Source organism: Lagopus leucura, unplaced genomic scaffold, assembly GCF_019238085.1.
Source record: "Lagopus leucura isolate 7727_CA_CO unplaced genomic scaffold, USGS_WTPT01 Super-Scaffold_100064, whole genome shotgun sequence".
Taxonomy (NCBI): Eukaryota; Metazoa; Chordata; class Aves; order Galliformes; family Phasianidae; genus Lagopus; species Lagopus leucura.
Genome location: NW_024962308.1, coordinates 303283 through 320113, shown reverse-complemented (window position 1 = coordinate 320113; position 16831 = coordinate 303283). Strand labels below are relative to the sequence as shown.

Below are 16831 nucleotides of genomic sequence, written 5' to 3'. Positions count from 1 at the left end.
GAACTTTGAGGATATTCCTGGGGTCACTATTTCTTATGCACTATTTGAACAGCTTCATACCCTTGTGAATATTCTGCTTAACAAATGGGAAACCGTGGAGAAAGGTCGAAGGCCACAGCTTAACAAACACCAAACGGTAACGGAACAGTGGGAGGACAAGGTGCAAAATACAAGCAAAGAGAAGCAGATTGTGGCTTTTGGGTATAGTTATCACCTGGGATTTGAGGAAAACCAATGGGAAAAGACTTCCAAATTAGTCATTTTGCAATTAGTAAGCTGTTTTCCACACATTTTGGACAAAATGCCAGTGTTGTTAAATGTATGGGGCCCTGATACGATTCTGGGGCAGCTGACTGGAATCAAGGCTGTAGATTTGCCTCTACTGCCAACTGAAATCTCTACCAGAAGTCCAGGTAGAATTAGACCCAACCAGCAATCAGTGCACTCAAAACAGTTAATTGGGTGGTTATGGTCCAGGGGATGAGTAAAAGAAGGAATATTTTCTGGAGAGATTTTTACAGTCGCAAAAAAAACCAAAAACCAAAACCCAAAAAAACAAAAAACCAAACTCTTAGCAACTGGCAAAATAAGCACTTTCTGATATACACCTTTATTTATTGTATTTTAAACTTATCACAGTTTTGCGAGTGAATGGAGGGTTTTATATGCAATTTAAGTGCAGCTCAGGTCAAAGTCTGATCCTTCGAGGGGGCTTCTCTGATGTGAACAGCACAACAGCCTTGCAGCAGCTGCAGTGTTACCATGTGTGGGGGGTAGAGTTACTGTAGGCAGAGAAAAACATGCAAAAAAACAGGCAGAACATCAATGTGTGCTTTTCCTGGAGACTGTTATGGCGAGGCTGGATCAGGCCCTGGGCAACCTGATGGAACTGTGCTGCCCCTGCTCGCTGCAGGGAGTTGGGCTAAATGGCCTTTGAAGGTCCCTCCCAACACCAAGGATCCTCTGAAAGTCCTCTCATCTGGGAGTGGAAATGGAGGATGCCTTCAGAAGAGATGAACTGTCAGACTTCAATGATGAAAGCAGCATAAACATGGTGTCAGGGAAATGGGGGGTCACCAGGAACTCATGTGGGTATGTATGAGTTACAGTGATGCATTTCAGAACTGGGTAAGAAATTTCTGCATGAAATGGGTGTGGGCTACTCAGAAGGCTACTGAGCTCCTTCCTGTCCAGTGTGAAACTGAGAAAAAAATGAGTCAGGAAGGAAACGTCTGACTGTAATCTCACAGTGCCATGCAGTGGCTAATGATGCTAATGCAGGACTGAAGACATATGGGAGAAATACAGAGCAGAAGCAGGTGGGTGATGTTACCTCTGAAAGATCACAGTTCTGCGTGGTGCCAGCTCCTACAGCAGGATATTAATTACATGGAGTGGTTCTGAGTCCAGGGGAATGACTCAGGCCTGGAGAAACCTGTCTGACATTAAGGTATTTGCAGGACTCAGTTTGATATCTATGCAAAAAACAGTGGGGATGTGACTGGAGCATAAAAATAAGAAACACAGGAATAATTCTGACATCACAATGCCCTACAGTCTCAAGAAGAAAAGATGAAAGGTGAAATTTAGGCTGGAGTCAAGTAGGTAGCTTTACAACAGTGGTAATTAAACCTTTGTTCTGGTATCCAGGGAAAGGGCACTCCAACACTCAGGTTGAATTCAGCTCATCTAACTTTATGTCTGTAAAAGTCAGTCTCAGCACACTCTGAGGCCACCAGAAATTTACCTCCTCAGTGAGAAAAGCCTTAGGAAGGTGTTTCATTCCTCCCTCTGGAGATCCCACCTGATCATCAAAGAGGAATAATCAGTTTAGATTCAATTCCCTGTCTGGTCTTGCAAATGAATCTGCAAATGAAGCCTCCCCTTCTCCGACAGGCAGCTCCAGAGTTTGTCCCACCCACCTATCACTGCAAAGCTGGACTCTTCTCTTTGTTCCTTGCCCACGTCTCCTTCCCGTTATAGCAGCTGGATTCCCTACAAGGAATTCTGCCTCCAAGCAAACCGCTCCACAACCACCAACATTTTCCAACCAACCATCAATCCCACCTGAACATGCTTTCTTTGCTTTCTTTTCCTAAGGGAAAGCTCATAACTGTCCCAGTGTTCCACACAGGCTCTGTCAAAACTGCTTCCTACACATAATTATTTAGCTGTGCCTGAACAACTAAGGATTGGACCACTGATCTCAAGAGTCAGCTTTTTCATTAGACAGTCTACCAAGCTAATGCTGTGTTTCAGGAGGCTGTTAATTAATGCCCGTGCGGCTGAGAGGTAAATACAGCCATGACTGCAACACCCTTGTAAAGCTGGGCAAACCTCTGCACAAAACCAAGCGTTAATACAGAGGACAGACTGGAAGTGATTTCATTTCAACATCTCAGCACGCTTTTGGAGCACTGGGGGTTGGTCTCGATGATCTCTAGAGGTGCCTTCCAACCCCTACAATTCTGTGATTGTGTTTTGCCAGGCCCTGCTAAGACACTGATCAGCATTCTACTTGTCTTGTTTTTGTCCTGGCTTTGAAAACTTTTCTATAACATGCAAACCAAAATTAGAAACCAAACATGAATTCAAGCTTCAAAGTTGTTATTTTCGTCACTGTTTTACAGGTCTTTCTGCTTTGTCCTTTGCAAGCTGATCTCTAAAGCCTTCCTTTGGAATGGCTGTACTCAAGTCAGTGTACAGGGGAATCAGCTTAACCTCCACAATGCTTTCAGCCTGAGGAGGAGGGTTCAGTTCTCCCAGTTTGAGCACACTGGGCTGGCAGGTAAGTATAAACCAATGGTCACATAAGCTAGAATCAAAGTGTATGCAGGCAACTAGTAATTGACTCCTCCCCTGGGTGCTCCATCACAGAACCATAGAATCACCAAGGTTGGAAAAGACCTCTAAGATCATCCAGCCCAACTGTCCATCTATCACCAATATTTCTCACTAAATCATGCCCTCAGCACATCTCAGTGTACCTTCAGGACAGTTCAGGTGTGTAGTTCCACATGAACTTCTCTACCATGAAAAATAAGGCCCTTCTTTGGAAGCAATTCCTATCCCTCCAGCTACTGTGGATTCCCCAGATAGATGTATTCCCATTGGAGAGGGACCTGGGAAATTAATCCAAGGTTCATATCTAAGTTGTGCCTGCACCAAGTGGGAGGGAGTGCAGAGGTTTCACAAAACCAGTGCAACTGTTATTGGGAGCCAAACTGGGATGGGGGGGCATGAAATAGCACACAGGTGACTGTCATGGAATTAGCATTGTCCTCAGACCTTCAGAAACACTGTCATAAACTTCATCTTTGGCTCTACAATTAGACTGCCTGCCAGGAGCCTTCAGTCCTTGCTTCTCAGGCCCAGTGACTGCACTACCACTGGCCTTTGCCTGCAGCGTGGGACAGTGATGGAATTGCAGAATTACAGTTTATTGCCCTTGCTCTGGCTGCACTTCACGCTGCTGGGGATTGCCCAGCCCTGCCGTGTGTCAAGGTCTCTGCAAGGCCTCTCTGCCACTGAGGGAGTCAGCAGCTCCTCCAGTTTAGGGCTGTCCTCACACTCAGCATCCACTCGAGTCCTGCGTCCAGACACCGTCTCCAGACCAGACCTCTCCTTACAGATAAAGGACTGATCCTGTAGAGAGGGGTGTGATCTGAGAGGCTTAGAGAACACCACCTTCCTTCCTTCAGTGGTGAAATCTCAGATTGAATTTGTACTTCATCTCCTAAAGGAAGTAGAAGCAATGGTTCCAACGTCAATTTAATGGTTTTCTGCAAAAATCAAGCTCTAGGTTCATAGCTGCAGAGATACACAAACAGATAACAATCACAGCAAAACACTGTTAATTTCAAGGGACAGCTTCCCTCATGGAGTATTTAAGTGCTCTCAAGCATGAGTGCTACTATGGCAGTGCTGCCCTATGGGAAACTTTTCAATGCATGGGGAAGTCTGAAGAACCCATGAGAGATGCAACAAATTTACAAAACATGAGATTTGTGTGATGTGACTGATTGCCATCTCACACTTCAAACGTGATTTAAGCTGTGCCTGACTCTGTTTGTTCTCCTTAACCAAGGACAAGTATGGCAGATCCAATAAATGTAATCTCTTGTTTCAGAGACCTAAAAGCATTGGAATCTAAGCTTGGATTCATGTGACTTGGCAGGAGTGGATTTGACATGGATGTGCACTTCTGTTCTGACAATACTGAAAGTATAGAAATAATCTGTTTACAGTTTTCAAATAAATGTTGGTCTTCTGCAGATTCAGCCACAGGTCAAGAAAAGCTGGTGTAACTGTGAAGAAGCTGTAATACTTCAGAAAGGTATTTAAGTCAAGTTTGGAAGGAGTGTTAAAGGGGACAGGTGTAACTGAGAAATTTCATGGAATTGCAGCACGGCCCGAGTTGGAAGGGACCCATGGGATCCTTGAGTCCAGCTCCCAGCTCCACACAGCACCACCCAAACTCAAACCTTCTGGCTGAGAACAGTGTCCCAATGCTTCTGTCTCCAGGGGATGCTGCTGCCTCAGACCCAACTTGCTCTTGGCAAGAAACCATAGATCCCTTTCTGCAGGCTGCCTTCCATCCTCTCATGCCCCATCTTTACACACAGCCAGGGCCGCCCAGTCCCTGGTGAAGAATCCAGCATTTACTTTTGTTAATTTTATACAACTGGTGATTGCTCAGCCCTCTAATTTGTAAACACTTCTCTGCAAGGCCTGTACACCCTCAAGGGGTCAACAGCTACTCCCAATTTGGCATCATCTGCAAACTTAGTACAAGTTTGAGTCCTACGTTCACATCATTTACAGTAACTCTGAAGAGAACTGGCCCTAAATTTGAGTCTTGGGGAACCCCACAAGTGGCTGCAGACCAGTGTAACCTTTTACAATATAATCCTTTGCCAATTGTTCACCCATTTTATTATGTACTTCTCCAGCTGTGTGCTGGAAATTTTGTCCAAATGGATACTATGACAGATAGTAATCACAATCTTTGCTAAAATATGAAAAAAACAGCATCTGCTGGCTTCCCTGGGTCATCTAGATGGGTAGCTTCCCTTGTTATAAAAGGAAATTAAGTTAGTTAAACAGGATTTCCCCTCATTAATTCATGTTGGCTATGACCAATGGCCGTGCCCTCTTTCAAGTGTTTTTTAATACGTTTCAGAATGAACCCCTCCATAATTTCCAAGCACTGAAGTGAGACCGACAGGCTTGTAATTATCAGGGTTTTCTTCCTTACTCTTCTTAAAAACTAGAGCAACATTTGCCAGTTTCCAGTCAACTGGGACCGCTTCAGCTTCCCAAGACCATTGAAAAATAATTGAGATAGGTCTCATAATGATACCAGTCAACTCCTTGAAATCCAGGGACGAATCCCATCAGGACTCAGAGAACCATATGCATCCAGCCAAAGCAGCAAATCCCAAACGAGTTCAGAACTGAGGGGAGTTTATCATTGCCACAGTCATGATCCTCAGACTCAGGTTTCCAGGGATCTCAGGGTTCATCATGAGTTTACAGAGAGGAAGAAGGCATTAAGCACCTCTGCTTTGTCTGCACCTCTTTTTGTGAAGTGACCATCATTGAGTAACAGGCCAACATTATCTCTGCTCCTTCTTTTGCTGTTATCATAATTTTAAAAGCTCTTTTTGTTGTCTCCCACAGTACTGGTCAGCTTCAACCCTAACTGAGCTTTGGCTGCATTAATTTTCTCCCTACAATGGCAACCAGCATCTCCATAGTTCTCCCATGTTGCCTGACCTTGCTTCTCATGCCCATGTCATCTGATATCAAGAGAGAAAAATGCATTTTTATTTGGTTTCTCAGTAACTCTAAAAGTATACTTTCAAAAGTGTAATTTCTGCTGCCTTTTTTTACACAGAGCAAAAGACATTGCTTCTATCCTTGCAGTATTCCTTTATCTCTTTGATATTCAAAGTTACTGCAGCAGATTACATGATTTGAAGCCTGGAAAGACAGCAATACAAGCCTGTAGAAAACACTTTCCCCACATGGGCCCCGGCAGGGAATGAGATTTTATCACTGCAGCCTACCCTGCTATTTAATAACAGGCCTGTGTTTGGTTACAATTTGCAGAACACTCAAAGTGAAAGACCTTTATAAAGTGAACGCTGACTGTACTATTAGAAATAACTATTTAAAACATCCACATATCTCCCTTGAAGTTTGTCGTGTCAGAGATCTGGAGGCCAGCTGACATCAGTGCTTGGAATGTCAGTCACCCACGAAAAGGTATTGTGTTAGGATAGCGGGGAGCAACAGCAACTTGAATTCCATTCTTAAGGAAAAACAGAGTTCATTCAAAAAGTTAAATGAAACTGCAACATTTTTTTCTTTCCATTTAAAATCCTGAGATGAGTGTTAGCAACAGAATCACCGGGAAAAAAAAGCAAATGTTTCTGAAGACTGCTTTCACATCCTGTACTTGGAGAAACTGAGCTGCAGTCTTTGTTGTTGTTTTACTTCCTTCCCACCACATCTACCTTCTTTATTACACTGAAGTTTTGGTTTATTCAGTGCTGAAGGCCTTGGGGAAGCTTCACACAGTGGGACACATATGTGCACCTCTCATTAACACCCAGCTGCCAGTTCTGCCTAGGGAATTCTTCCAACTTCAACCTGGCTTCTTCATGACTTTTCCAACTTTCTGCTAAGAATTAAAGCAATATTCTTTGCACTCAGCTCTTCAGACAATGGCAGAATTCAATGTAAACGTTGATTTTGGATCTGGTCTCCCATAGTGCTGGATTGGGTTTGGCCCAATCACTTAAAAGCTGAAGATGCTGGAAGCCAAAGGCTACAGAGCTTCAGAAAGAGAGCTGCAGCCTGCAAAGCACATCCAACTCGGGTGCCTGCAGACATGCTGAAACCCCAACCTTCCCATCTGCTAAAAATACAGGAATTGATGGAGAAAACATCTCTGTGTCACGTAGCAGAGGTCATGCCTCATCAGCCCTCCTCTCGTGCAGCACACGGGACTTTCAGGCCTTCCTTTCCAAAAAGCACAAAGAAACCACAGAGGAGAGTAACACAGCCCTCCAAACCATACTAAATCCATGGAAATGAGTTTTTAGTGGGTATAAACAATGAGCTCTTTTGTAGTCATTTTGTAAGAAAATTGGAAACATGCTAATAAAATGGCTATCGTGTTCCATTTGGGAGGAAAATGGGCTGGCCTACCCTCTCAGCTCATGGAAAACACAGGAAAACTCCTTCCAATTTTAAAACATGAATGAGATTCAACAGAGTAAAAAAAATAGAGCCTTGTCTTCATCAGAATATTTGAAATGTGGATTAGTTGTGACAAAAAGACTGCTGCAGATTAGCCCTTAGGGTTATAAGTAGCATCTAATGTGTCAGTCTACAAATGCTAAATAGAAGGGGGTGAGTAAAAAGAGGTGGGCTTTGTAATTAAAGGATCTATTCCTCCTTGGCAGAATCTGTCTCTCGTGGAGGCAGACGACTGTCAAAAAAGAACTGTCCTGGACGGATTTAAACAGAGCTTGCTGCACACAGTATGCAGTGCCTTTCACCTCCTGGTCTGCTTTTTGTCTGTGTGTTTCACTACATCTTGTACCTTATCGTTCTAGAACAATTTTGGTTGTAGGACAGTTATTGCTTCTGGGGCACTGGAAAGCATCTTGGGTGACATACTGGCATTACATACTTCACTGATAACAGAGCGAGGAATTCTGCCATGCAGTAGAGGAAGTGCTATTAAGAAAAGTGAAAGTATTGGAAGAGAACCATTAAAACTATGGAAGAAAAGGATTTATTCAGCCAGTGATTCCACCCTTGAGAACAACACAAGGAATTGTTCCCTTAAGTATAATCATGCGGTTGTTTCCAGGGTATAAGATGTTACTTGGAGTAACAACCCCTCCTCCCCTCTGATTTCTTAATGAAGATCTTTGTATAAGGAAGATGTGCCTGATTTCAGGTGTGACGTTTTTCTTCATTTTGTTCCACTGTTTTCAGAAGTGTTTTCTCGTGTTCTCCACAACTGCTTTCTTCCAGAGGTTAAGCAGTTACACGATAGACGCACACCCTTCTTTCAGACCCCACACACTTCTAATTCCCTGCAAACCTCAGCAGGTGCTGCTCTTTTCCAGTTCCTCCATCTGCCAATTTCGCAGTAAACTCACGACACCTGCCCTCCTTGCTCACCTTCTCATACAAACACAATATAAATGCAGTCCTTTGGTTTTCCCAAAGCTGGCTTTGTTTTCAGGACTTGCTAAGAGAGCAACCCCTTCACCTTCAGATCTTGTCTCTGCTCCTCTGTGTTTCACAGAGTGCCTGCATCCATCAGAAAGTGAGCAGGCAACTCCCTTGTGCCAGAAATTTCTCATTAGGTGTGTCATAGCCCTGCACTCAGCAACTCTTGATCCCTCGAGCTCACTCAGAATACAGTGGCCAAAAGCATAAAATAAGCCACTATTTGAAACTGTCACATTCATCAGAGATGAGTTGCAGCAATAACGCTAGAATTGAGCAACCCTGTATTTGCGGGACATACAGGTTCAAATTCAAACTCGATTCTGCGTGCACGTTTTCTCATTTTGCAGATGGAACATTTTCATTATAGGGCTGACCAAAGATTCATCCAATGTATTCAACACCAGCCTTGCAGCCTTCTGATATGCTTGGGAAATTGGGGCCTGAGCTTGCCTGTCAGCACAGTAGATCTTGCGTAAGAAAAGCATCTTTACTCTTTGGGGATTCAGAAACTGAAAATGAAGCCTTGATTCCAGGTGCCATTTGCATTAAGAGATAAGTATCAATATGGGAAGCTCACAACATTATCTCTGCTCCAGCATCCTCCCACCAATAAACAGCCCAAAGAAGACTGGTGTTACATGCTGCTGTGTTGATGGGGGAGACATCATTAATCAGCAAACACAGTGACACAGGCTCTGACCTTTGGCTCAAATACAATCCCATCTGCTGACTTCACTCCCCAGGAGGAATTTTCTAAGTAGAAAACACAAACTCCTGGGAACTATGGAAGAATTTAACAGAGACATTTAATCTAGCTTTAATATTTCCTTGTTGCTTGGCTTGGATGAAGAATCTGAAAACTAGTGAAAACCATCTTTTTCCTAAGCAAGATGGTCTCAGTGCAAACTGAGAATTCACTGTTTTCACCAGCTGCAAAATAAGTACAAACAGATTCAAAAAGAGAATTGCAGCTTTGAGGTTTTATTTTTGGAGCACACCTGGATAAAGAACTTATCTTCTTATGGTTGAGGTCATTATCTTGATTTAAAACCCTTGTCCAGTGTTGCTTGGACTATTACAGTAGTACAGACATTTCAGGAGAGCAGAAATGAGGTTCTCTATCTGTTTTAACAAGTAAGCTGCTCCTGACATATCAAAGCTTCAGCAAATTCTTTGAGACAGGGCCTTTTGTATTGAGAAGAAGAGAGGAGAGGAGAGGAGAGGAGAGGAGAGGAGAGGAGAGGAGAGGAGAGTTGGAAGAGATCTGCAACAATAATCAAGACCAAATGCCTGACAACTTCAGGGCTACCCAGAAGTTTAAGTATATGAGTGAAGGCATTATCCAAATGTCCCTTGAGCGTTGATAGGAACAGGGCACCAGCTGCCTCTCCAGGAAACCTTTATCAGTGTTTAATCACCTTCATGGTTAAGAATTTTGTCCTAATGTCCAGTCAGAACCTCTCCTGGCACAGCCTTGTGTCATTCCCTCCCATTCTAAATAACAACTTCATACAGCATTAGAGTTGGATAAACCCCTGACAAGATGCCAGTTCTCTGTTCTCCTATTCACATAGCTGTAGTGACTCACATGAAGCACATGGAGCAGTGACAGCCCAGACAAAGGTATCCTCTTCTTCTGACTTCATGGTTGGGACATGTTGGTGATTCATGTCTGGGAAACGAGCCCTCAAAAACAAACTCAACCCTGCCAGTTTAGAGCATCCTTCATGTTTATGTTGCTCTCACAGAAAGATCTGTAAGTCAACAGGTTATGCCAAAGGCAAGCACCACTCTTTTGGTGGTCTCTTTAGCAACCGAGGAAAGATAAACTATGGAACAGACACTGTAGATGCTGGAGATGTCTCTTTTTATGGCTGTTCAGGAAGCAGAGTGAAAGGAAGCTGTTTATGGCTGCATCACACTGCTTTTGCAGGCGTTCTGGGAAGTGAGGACCCACGCAGAGGCCCCTTGCATCTGGATGACAGATTCAGACAATGGATTGTTTTTAATCTTGGTGTATAGAAAATTCCAGCTAAACTGATTTCATATGTGCTTTGTCTGGTCCCTGGCCAGCATGGGTGAGGCAGACCAAGGCAATGAGAACAATTTTTTTGCATACTAAAGTTGGGTTCATGGTTCTAGTATAGTCCAGCCTTGGCTCATTGACCAGTCAAATTGCATGGGACATAACTTGATACGGGGAACTGGTTTGTTGCCTGAAATCTGTGTTAAAGGACTGTTTTGGATTCTACTATTTCCAAGTCCACGGGTGCTGGAGAGCTGCAGGAAACCCTCCTGTTCAAACTTCAGAAAGTCTTATGGCATCCTGCCAATAAAAATCCACTGACACAGATGTTTTCTCAACATAAAAGACTGTCCAGCCCCCACAGAAGATTAACCTCCATAGCTGTGTCTCACTTTGGAAAAGTTTTTCTGAAGGGCTGAACCCAGGTCCCATGGCATGCACTGACACAAACACTGCTCGACTGTACCAGCAGAGTGTAGGTCTGCATTGCAGGAGTGGTGATATGGGAGCAGTCACTTGGAAACAGTGATTTTGTTTTTCCCCCCTGAGAAATGACTCTTAGGAGGAACCTCACAGGAAACACATGCTGCAAACCCATAGTGTTAGGAAGGTGGGTTTCTGGCATGCTGACTGCTTCTAATAGCTAGCTGCCTACAGCTCTGCCACTGTAAATAACTTTGCCACCTGGAAACAAATTCCAGGTTAAACATCTGGATTCTAGTGCATTCATCATCCCTTGTCTTCATTACAACAGAGTCTTGGAGGGGAATGAAAGGCAAGTGTAATTCCTGAAGCCCAGCTAGGTGGGACGGAGTTGCATGAGCACAATGAACACATTCCATCCTTAAAATGGCATACACAGGCCAGCAGGGTTTCATACAGTATGAGCTTTCATATTCGAGACAGGAACCGTTTAATGTTGTTTTCATTTGTCAGATGTTTGGAAAATGCAACAAGTGTTTATTCCTTTACTTCTGAGAAGTGCAGCCTGCCTGGCAAGGCACAAGAACTGCTGCAAAACATTTGGGGACAGCGTGTTCTTCCCATAGAGGTCTGCACACCTCTCAGAGAACATTCTGAGCAGTGACAGAGAAGCTGCTGAGGCTGGACCCTAAGGAACTGGAGCTAGGCTATCAATACAGCATCAAGAGTGCCCAGATAGGTGACACTGTGAATGATAATTGACTGTACATAATCCTAATCTGTGCCCCATGTTTTATAGAATCATCACAGAATAGAATCACAGAATGGCCTGGGTTTTAAAGGAGCACAATGCTCATCCAGTTCCAACCCCCTGCTGTGTGCAGGTCGCCAACCAGCAGCCCAGGCTGCCCAGAGCCACATCCAGCCTGGCCTTGAATGCCTGCAGGGATGGGGCATCCACAGCCTCCTTGGGGTTCTACTGTGGAATTCTGTGTCTTATGGTGTAGAAAAGGTGATGAAGACATTGCTTTCTGTGTGAGTTCTGAATGTATCCAAGTGGCACAGTGAACAACTTATCCTGAGCCAGTGAGTAAATGATAGTTCCAGAGGCTTCCAGGAAGCGCTCTGCCTTAATTACCACAACTCGTCTTAACGCAGTTAAATTTTCACACCCTAAACAAAACTAGCCCTCTGTTCTGAGGACCAAGTCATTTGGCCATTTCCAAACAACACTACTTAACCCCTGGAAAATATTTTGCTTGGAAATGGCGGAACAGTGCATCACTTCATCGTGCCCTCTGAGCTGCTGAGACTGATCCTTGACATTTCCTGCACCTTTACCAACAGACTGTAAGCTGACTGCTGACACTGCAGATCAGCTTGCCCACATGCTCAGAGTAGAGCTGCACCTGCTCACCTGTGCAAGGCATCTGGGTGCACCACTGAAGTGCTTTTAGAAGACAATTAATACTTAAACAGCATAGATAAGCACAAACCATGCCCCAGAAACGCTGCACCATTTCCAAAAGAAATGCTGAAAATGTCATTCTCATCTCCAACTCGTTTGAAGAGAAGCAGGGGCTGGGATGGCATCAGACATCAGGAGGCTGTTGGTAGCCATGCCTCTGACGGGCAATTCCTGCCTCTGCCACCAAATTATTGTTGGTATGCAAGGGCAAATTTCAGGTTCTGGTCAACACATCAGTTGGAATAATATCACCAAGTCAGTGAAACAACACTGCACTGATTTGCTCCACACTCTCATCCTATGAAATCAGGTCTTCTGCAGTGCAGTGATGTTATTTCTGATTGTCTTTTTTGATCACCATGAGCCAGTTGGATTCCACTCCAGACTTTCAGTTACTCTACTGAACTACAAGCAACCAAGCTGCAAAAAGATAAATACCAATTGGATATGAGGGAACTATTCCTTACCATAACCGTGGCAACACCCTGGGACAAGAACCCCAAAAGGACAGGTCTTAAGCATTCAAAACTCCATCAGAAAAGGCCCTGAGCAAACTGATCTAGCTTTGAAGCTAGCCCTGATCTAAGCAGAAGGCTGAGCTGGAGACCCCTTCTGTTCAGTGAGTCTCGTGTTGGAATTAAATCAGCCTTCAGAAAACATCTGCAGGAAAAATAAAACCAACACACACACAAAAAAAAAACAACCAGCAAACTATTTTGAGTTGAAGAGAAGATTGGGTAAGATCTGTTTCTCATTTCCTTACTTTGCACTCCAGGAAGCAGATCAGAAATTCATACTGCAGTGCATTCTCTGACCTGACTTAGTGCTTGTAGAGCCCATTCCTGCTTGGAAATCAGGATCAAGGTGTGGAGGCTCTCTTGCATCTCTGTTTTCCCAGCCTTGGAGATACCCAGCACTGCTGAGAGATTCTCAGGTGTTCACGTGTTTTTCTGTTCTCAGAAAGAACCTGGGAGCAGTGTGCTGAGCAGTCTGCAGTCTGCAGTGCAGATGTCTGCAGTCTTACCTTCACATCTGTGGCTGGTCTCGCTCTGCTTGTGTCCTGCAGGGCATTTGCATTCATAAGAACCCACTGTGTTGATGCAGTTACCACCCTGGCAGAGTCCAGGAATGGCTTGACATTCATCCACATCTACAGGAAAAAAAAAGCAAAGACGTTGGAAATTATAGCCATTGAAACAGGTGAAGGTTCAGCTTACGATGGTGAAGAATAGTTCTATAAGAAATAGGAAGCCTTGCTCCAAGTAGGTGAATTTATATTTTTCAAAGCAATTACCTACCAGTTGCATTAGCTGTAAGGACATAAAATGGACAGATTGCTGGCACAGCTACACAAAACAAAAAGGGAGAGAAAAGTGTAATGTTTTCCAAAGCCAACATCCCCAGGCTCAGCAAAAACCTTCGTATGGATGGCAAGGCTATGATCAGTGTGGCTGCTCCCTTATGGTAGTAGTTGAGTTCGTTCCAGGTTGGTGGCTGAGTACAAGATGAGAAATGGTTTGCGTGCAGCCTTTAGAGAGCAACATCTGATGCTGGGCAAAGAGGGGAACCTACAGACCGTTAGCTGTTCCATCAGCCCAGCCCCAGGATGCTCAGCCTGCAGCCAAGAGCTCCTCAGCTGTGAAGGGGCACTGCTTTCCAAAGCACCTCAGGAAGTTCTCAGCACTTACTGCTAGATCCAGCACTCCCAGGTGCAGCAGATATTGATGCTCCAGTTTTGTCTGCAGTAACGGTGACAACATATAAATAAGCCAAGCTCACACAAAGACATTGGGGACATATAATGCAGATTACAATAGGCAGCCAGAAAGATCTCTGCATTTTCAGTTTTATCCTACAGACAGTGGTTAATTGTGGGTGTTGGATGCAACAGGCTTTTTGGTCACAACAGGTAAAGGCTCAAATTGGTTGCAGATGCAGAAAGGAATTCATGCATCTATGCATGGAGATCCCTTCAACAGACCAGTGGGAAAAAAACAAACAATCTTGAAGGCTGCCAAAAGGATTTACTGATCAGAGCTCAATAGACCATTCTGCTGTTATTGCCTGAGTGTCCTGGACATTGAACAAAACTTCTGAACATTTTTTATGCCTATTTTAATTGTTCGTGTGATCTCAAAGGAGATATAACTTCTGTTTAGACCCAACGTTAAAGTTTATAGAGCACCAAGCACCAGATACAAGAGCTGACTATGTGCCCCATTAGCAACAGCAATGTTCCAGAATGAAGACACATGGAAAGCTTAATTGGTAACTTAGTTTTAAACCTGGTGAAACGTTAGCTTTAGTTAGATTTACTGCATCTTGCAGCATAGGGGATCATCTGAGAGCTATAGCATGGACAGAACCTTTAAATGAGATAAGACTATCTGAAAAATGCAAACAGTGTTGAGCAGAGAAAAATTTCACTGAAGCTATCCATCACACCTCTGTGTGCAGAAGATCTGATCAGACCCACATGAAAAATCTAGATTTTATTTTACTTGTGTTTTAAACTGAATGTGACCAGGAAAATCCATATATTGAAACTGTCTCAGAATGGTAATCCCTAACAAGTTTATTTGGGATCTATCCAGATGCCTGAATGCAACTATTACAACATGTTAGAAAACCAAATACCTACATGCACATTAATTAAATTATAATATAAGAAGTTTTACAAGTCTTACGAAGGAAAAATGAACAAGGAGGGCAGGTGTATGGTCAGAGGAAATGGAATAAAATGATAAAGTTGAGATATCCACTTTTATTCAAATAATTCCAAATGTTCCCTATGGAAACATAACCAAAGGCAACACAATCTGCAGGCAGTCGCATCTCATGAAATATTTCCAGCTGAAGATATTTCTACTTGCAGTGCTGGTAAAACCTGAACACGCTGCCTGTGGCACAAACATTTCTCTCCCCCAGTTCACTTCCTTGATTAAGGGGAGCAAACTTTGGCCTCTAGCAATAGTTTTCCCATACACATAAGTTTTTGTCACCTATGAAAAATATCACTGAAGTGGTTGTCAGGTGGGAGAGCTAAGTCCATGGTGATGCTCTGTGACGTATGAGGACAGATACAGCACATACATTTTCACAAATAAATGTCCTCTCTACCGCGGCTCCTGGCAGTCAACCTTCACTGGAGCTTTCAGTACACATCAGGATGGATAAGAGAAAATCCTCTTATGTGTTGTGACATTTACCTTGGCAGGCTCCAGTACGAATGTTGGGAATGAAACCTCGTCGGCAGGGGTGAGGCTGGGCAGGGCACATCTCACACGGGTGACCCCACGCCCGTCCAATGGTGGCACAACACATGGTCTTGGTACAGACGATCCCGCTGAGTTGGCCCTGGCACATCTGGTTATTTACCTGGCTAAAGCAGGGACCGGTACGGTAGTCTGAGGGAAAACAAAAACAGCCACAGGTTAGATCAAGATACAAGTGCAAGGTTGTCTGTCTAAACTGCCTGTCTAGTCTTACTGGATCTATTTCTCATCCTACCAACGAAGTTTTTCAAGTGCAGACTCACAGAATTGTAGAATCATAGAGTCACCAAGGTTGGAAAAGACCTCCAAGATGATCCAGTCTAACCATAGAATCATAGAATCATAGAATCACCAAGGTTGGAAAAGACCTAAAAGCTCATCCAGTCCAACCGTTCACCTATTACCAACAGCTCCCACTAAACCATGTCCCTCAACACAACATCCAGTCTTTCCTTCAACACCCCCAGGCTCGGTGACTCCACCACCTCCTTGGGCATCCATTCCAGCGCCTGATCACCCTTTCTGAAAAGTAATACTTCCTCATGTCCAGCCTGAATCTCCCCTGCCGTAGCTTGAAGCCATTCCCTCTGCTCCTATCACTAATGACACGAGAGCAGAGGCCGACCCCCAGCTCACTACAACCTCCCTTCAGGCAGTCATAGAGAGCAATGAGTCTCCCCTGAGCTTCTTCAGGCTGAACATTCCCAGCTCCTTCAGCCTCTCCTCATATGGCCTGTGTTCCATCACCTACCATCAGCATTTCCCCACTAAACCATGTCCTTTAGTACAACACCTAAATATTTCTCGAACACTTCCATGGGCAAGTTCTGCAAAAATATTAAATATTAAGTAGCCATAGGAAGAATAAAGATTTAAAACTAAACTAGAAGCTAGCACTGGATAGTGGTTGCCTTTCGTCCACCTTTCATGAGACCACTGGGAGGTTCTCCAAGTCAGCTCTTCCTGGTTTCCCCAGGCTCATCCCAAGAGCTACAGTGATTCCATGTCTTCAGTCAGTGCTCCGCAAGCAATGGCCCAAAACCAATTCAAAATACAACATCAGGCAAAGAGGACATTTCAGGGCTGCAAACTCAGCTTCACTGTGGACTGCTGGCAACAGTGAAACGATCAAGCTTCATATAAATTAGATTAACTGGAGAGAAGGTAATGGCAGTGCTTTAAACTAAAAAAGAGCAGATGGAGATTAGATATTTGGAAGAAACTCTTAACTATGAAGCTGGTCAGGTGCTGAAAGAGTTGCCCAGAGAAGTTGTGGATGTCTGATCCATGGAAGTGTGGAGGGCCAGAATGGATGGAGCTTTGAGCAACCTGGAGATGTGTAAGGTGTCCTGCCTCTGACAAGGGGACTGGAACTGAATG

The 16831-nt window shown here is 44.0% G+C and overlaps 1 protein-coding gene across 1 annotated transcript in view; it reads right to left on the bottom strand.

Annotated features, from left to right (window-relative positions):
* LOC122188504 (fibrillin-2-like) overlaps positions 1 to 16831 on the bottom strand; it is a 126750-nt gene that overhangs the window by 51217 nt on the left and 58702 nt on the right. Inside the window, 2 exon segments of the mRNA XM_042886862.1 lie at positions 13201 to 13326; positions 15386 to 15583. Of these exon segments, the coding sequence (XP_042742796.1) occupies positions 13201 to 13326; positions 15386 to 15583 (324 nt within the window).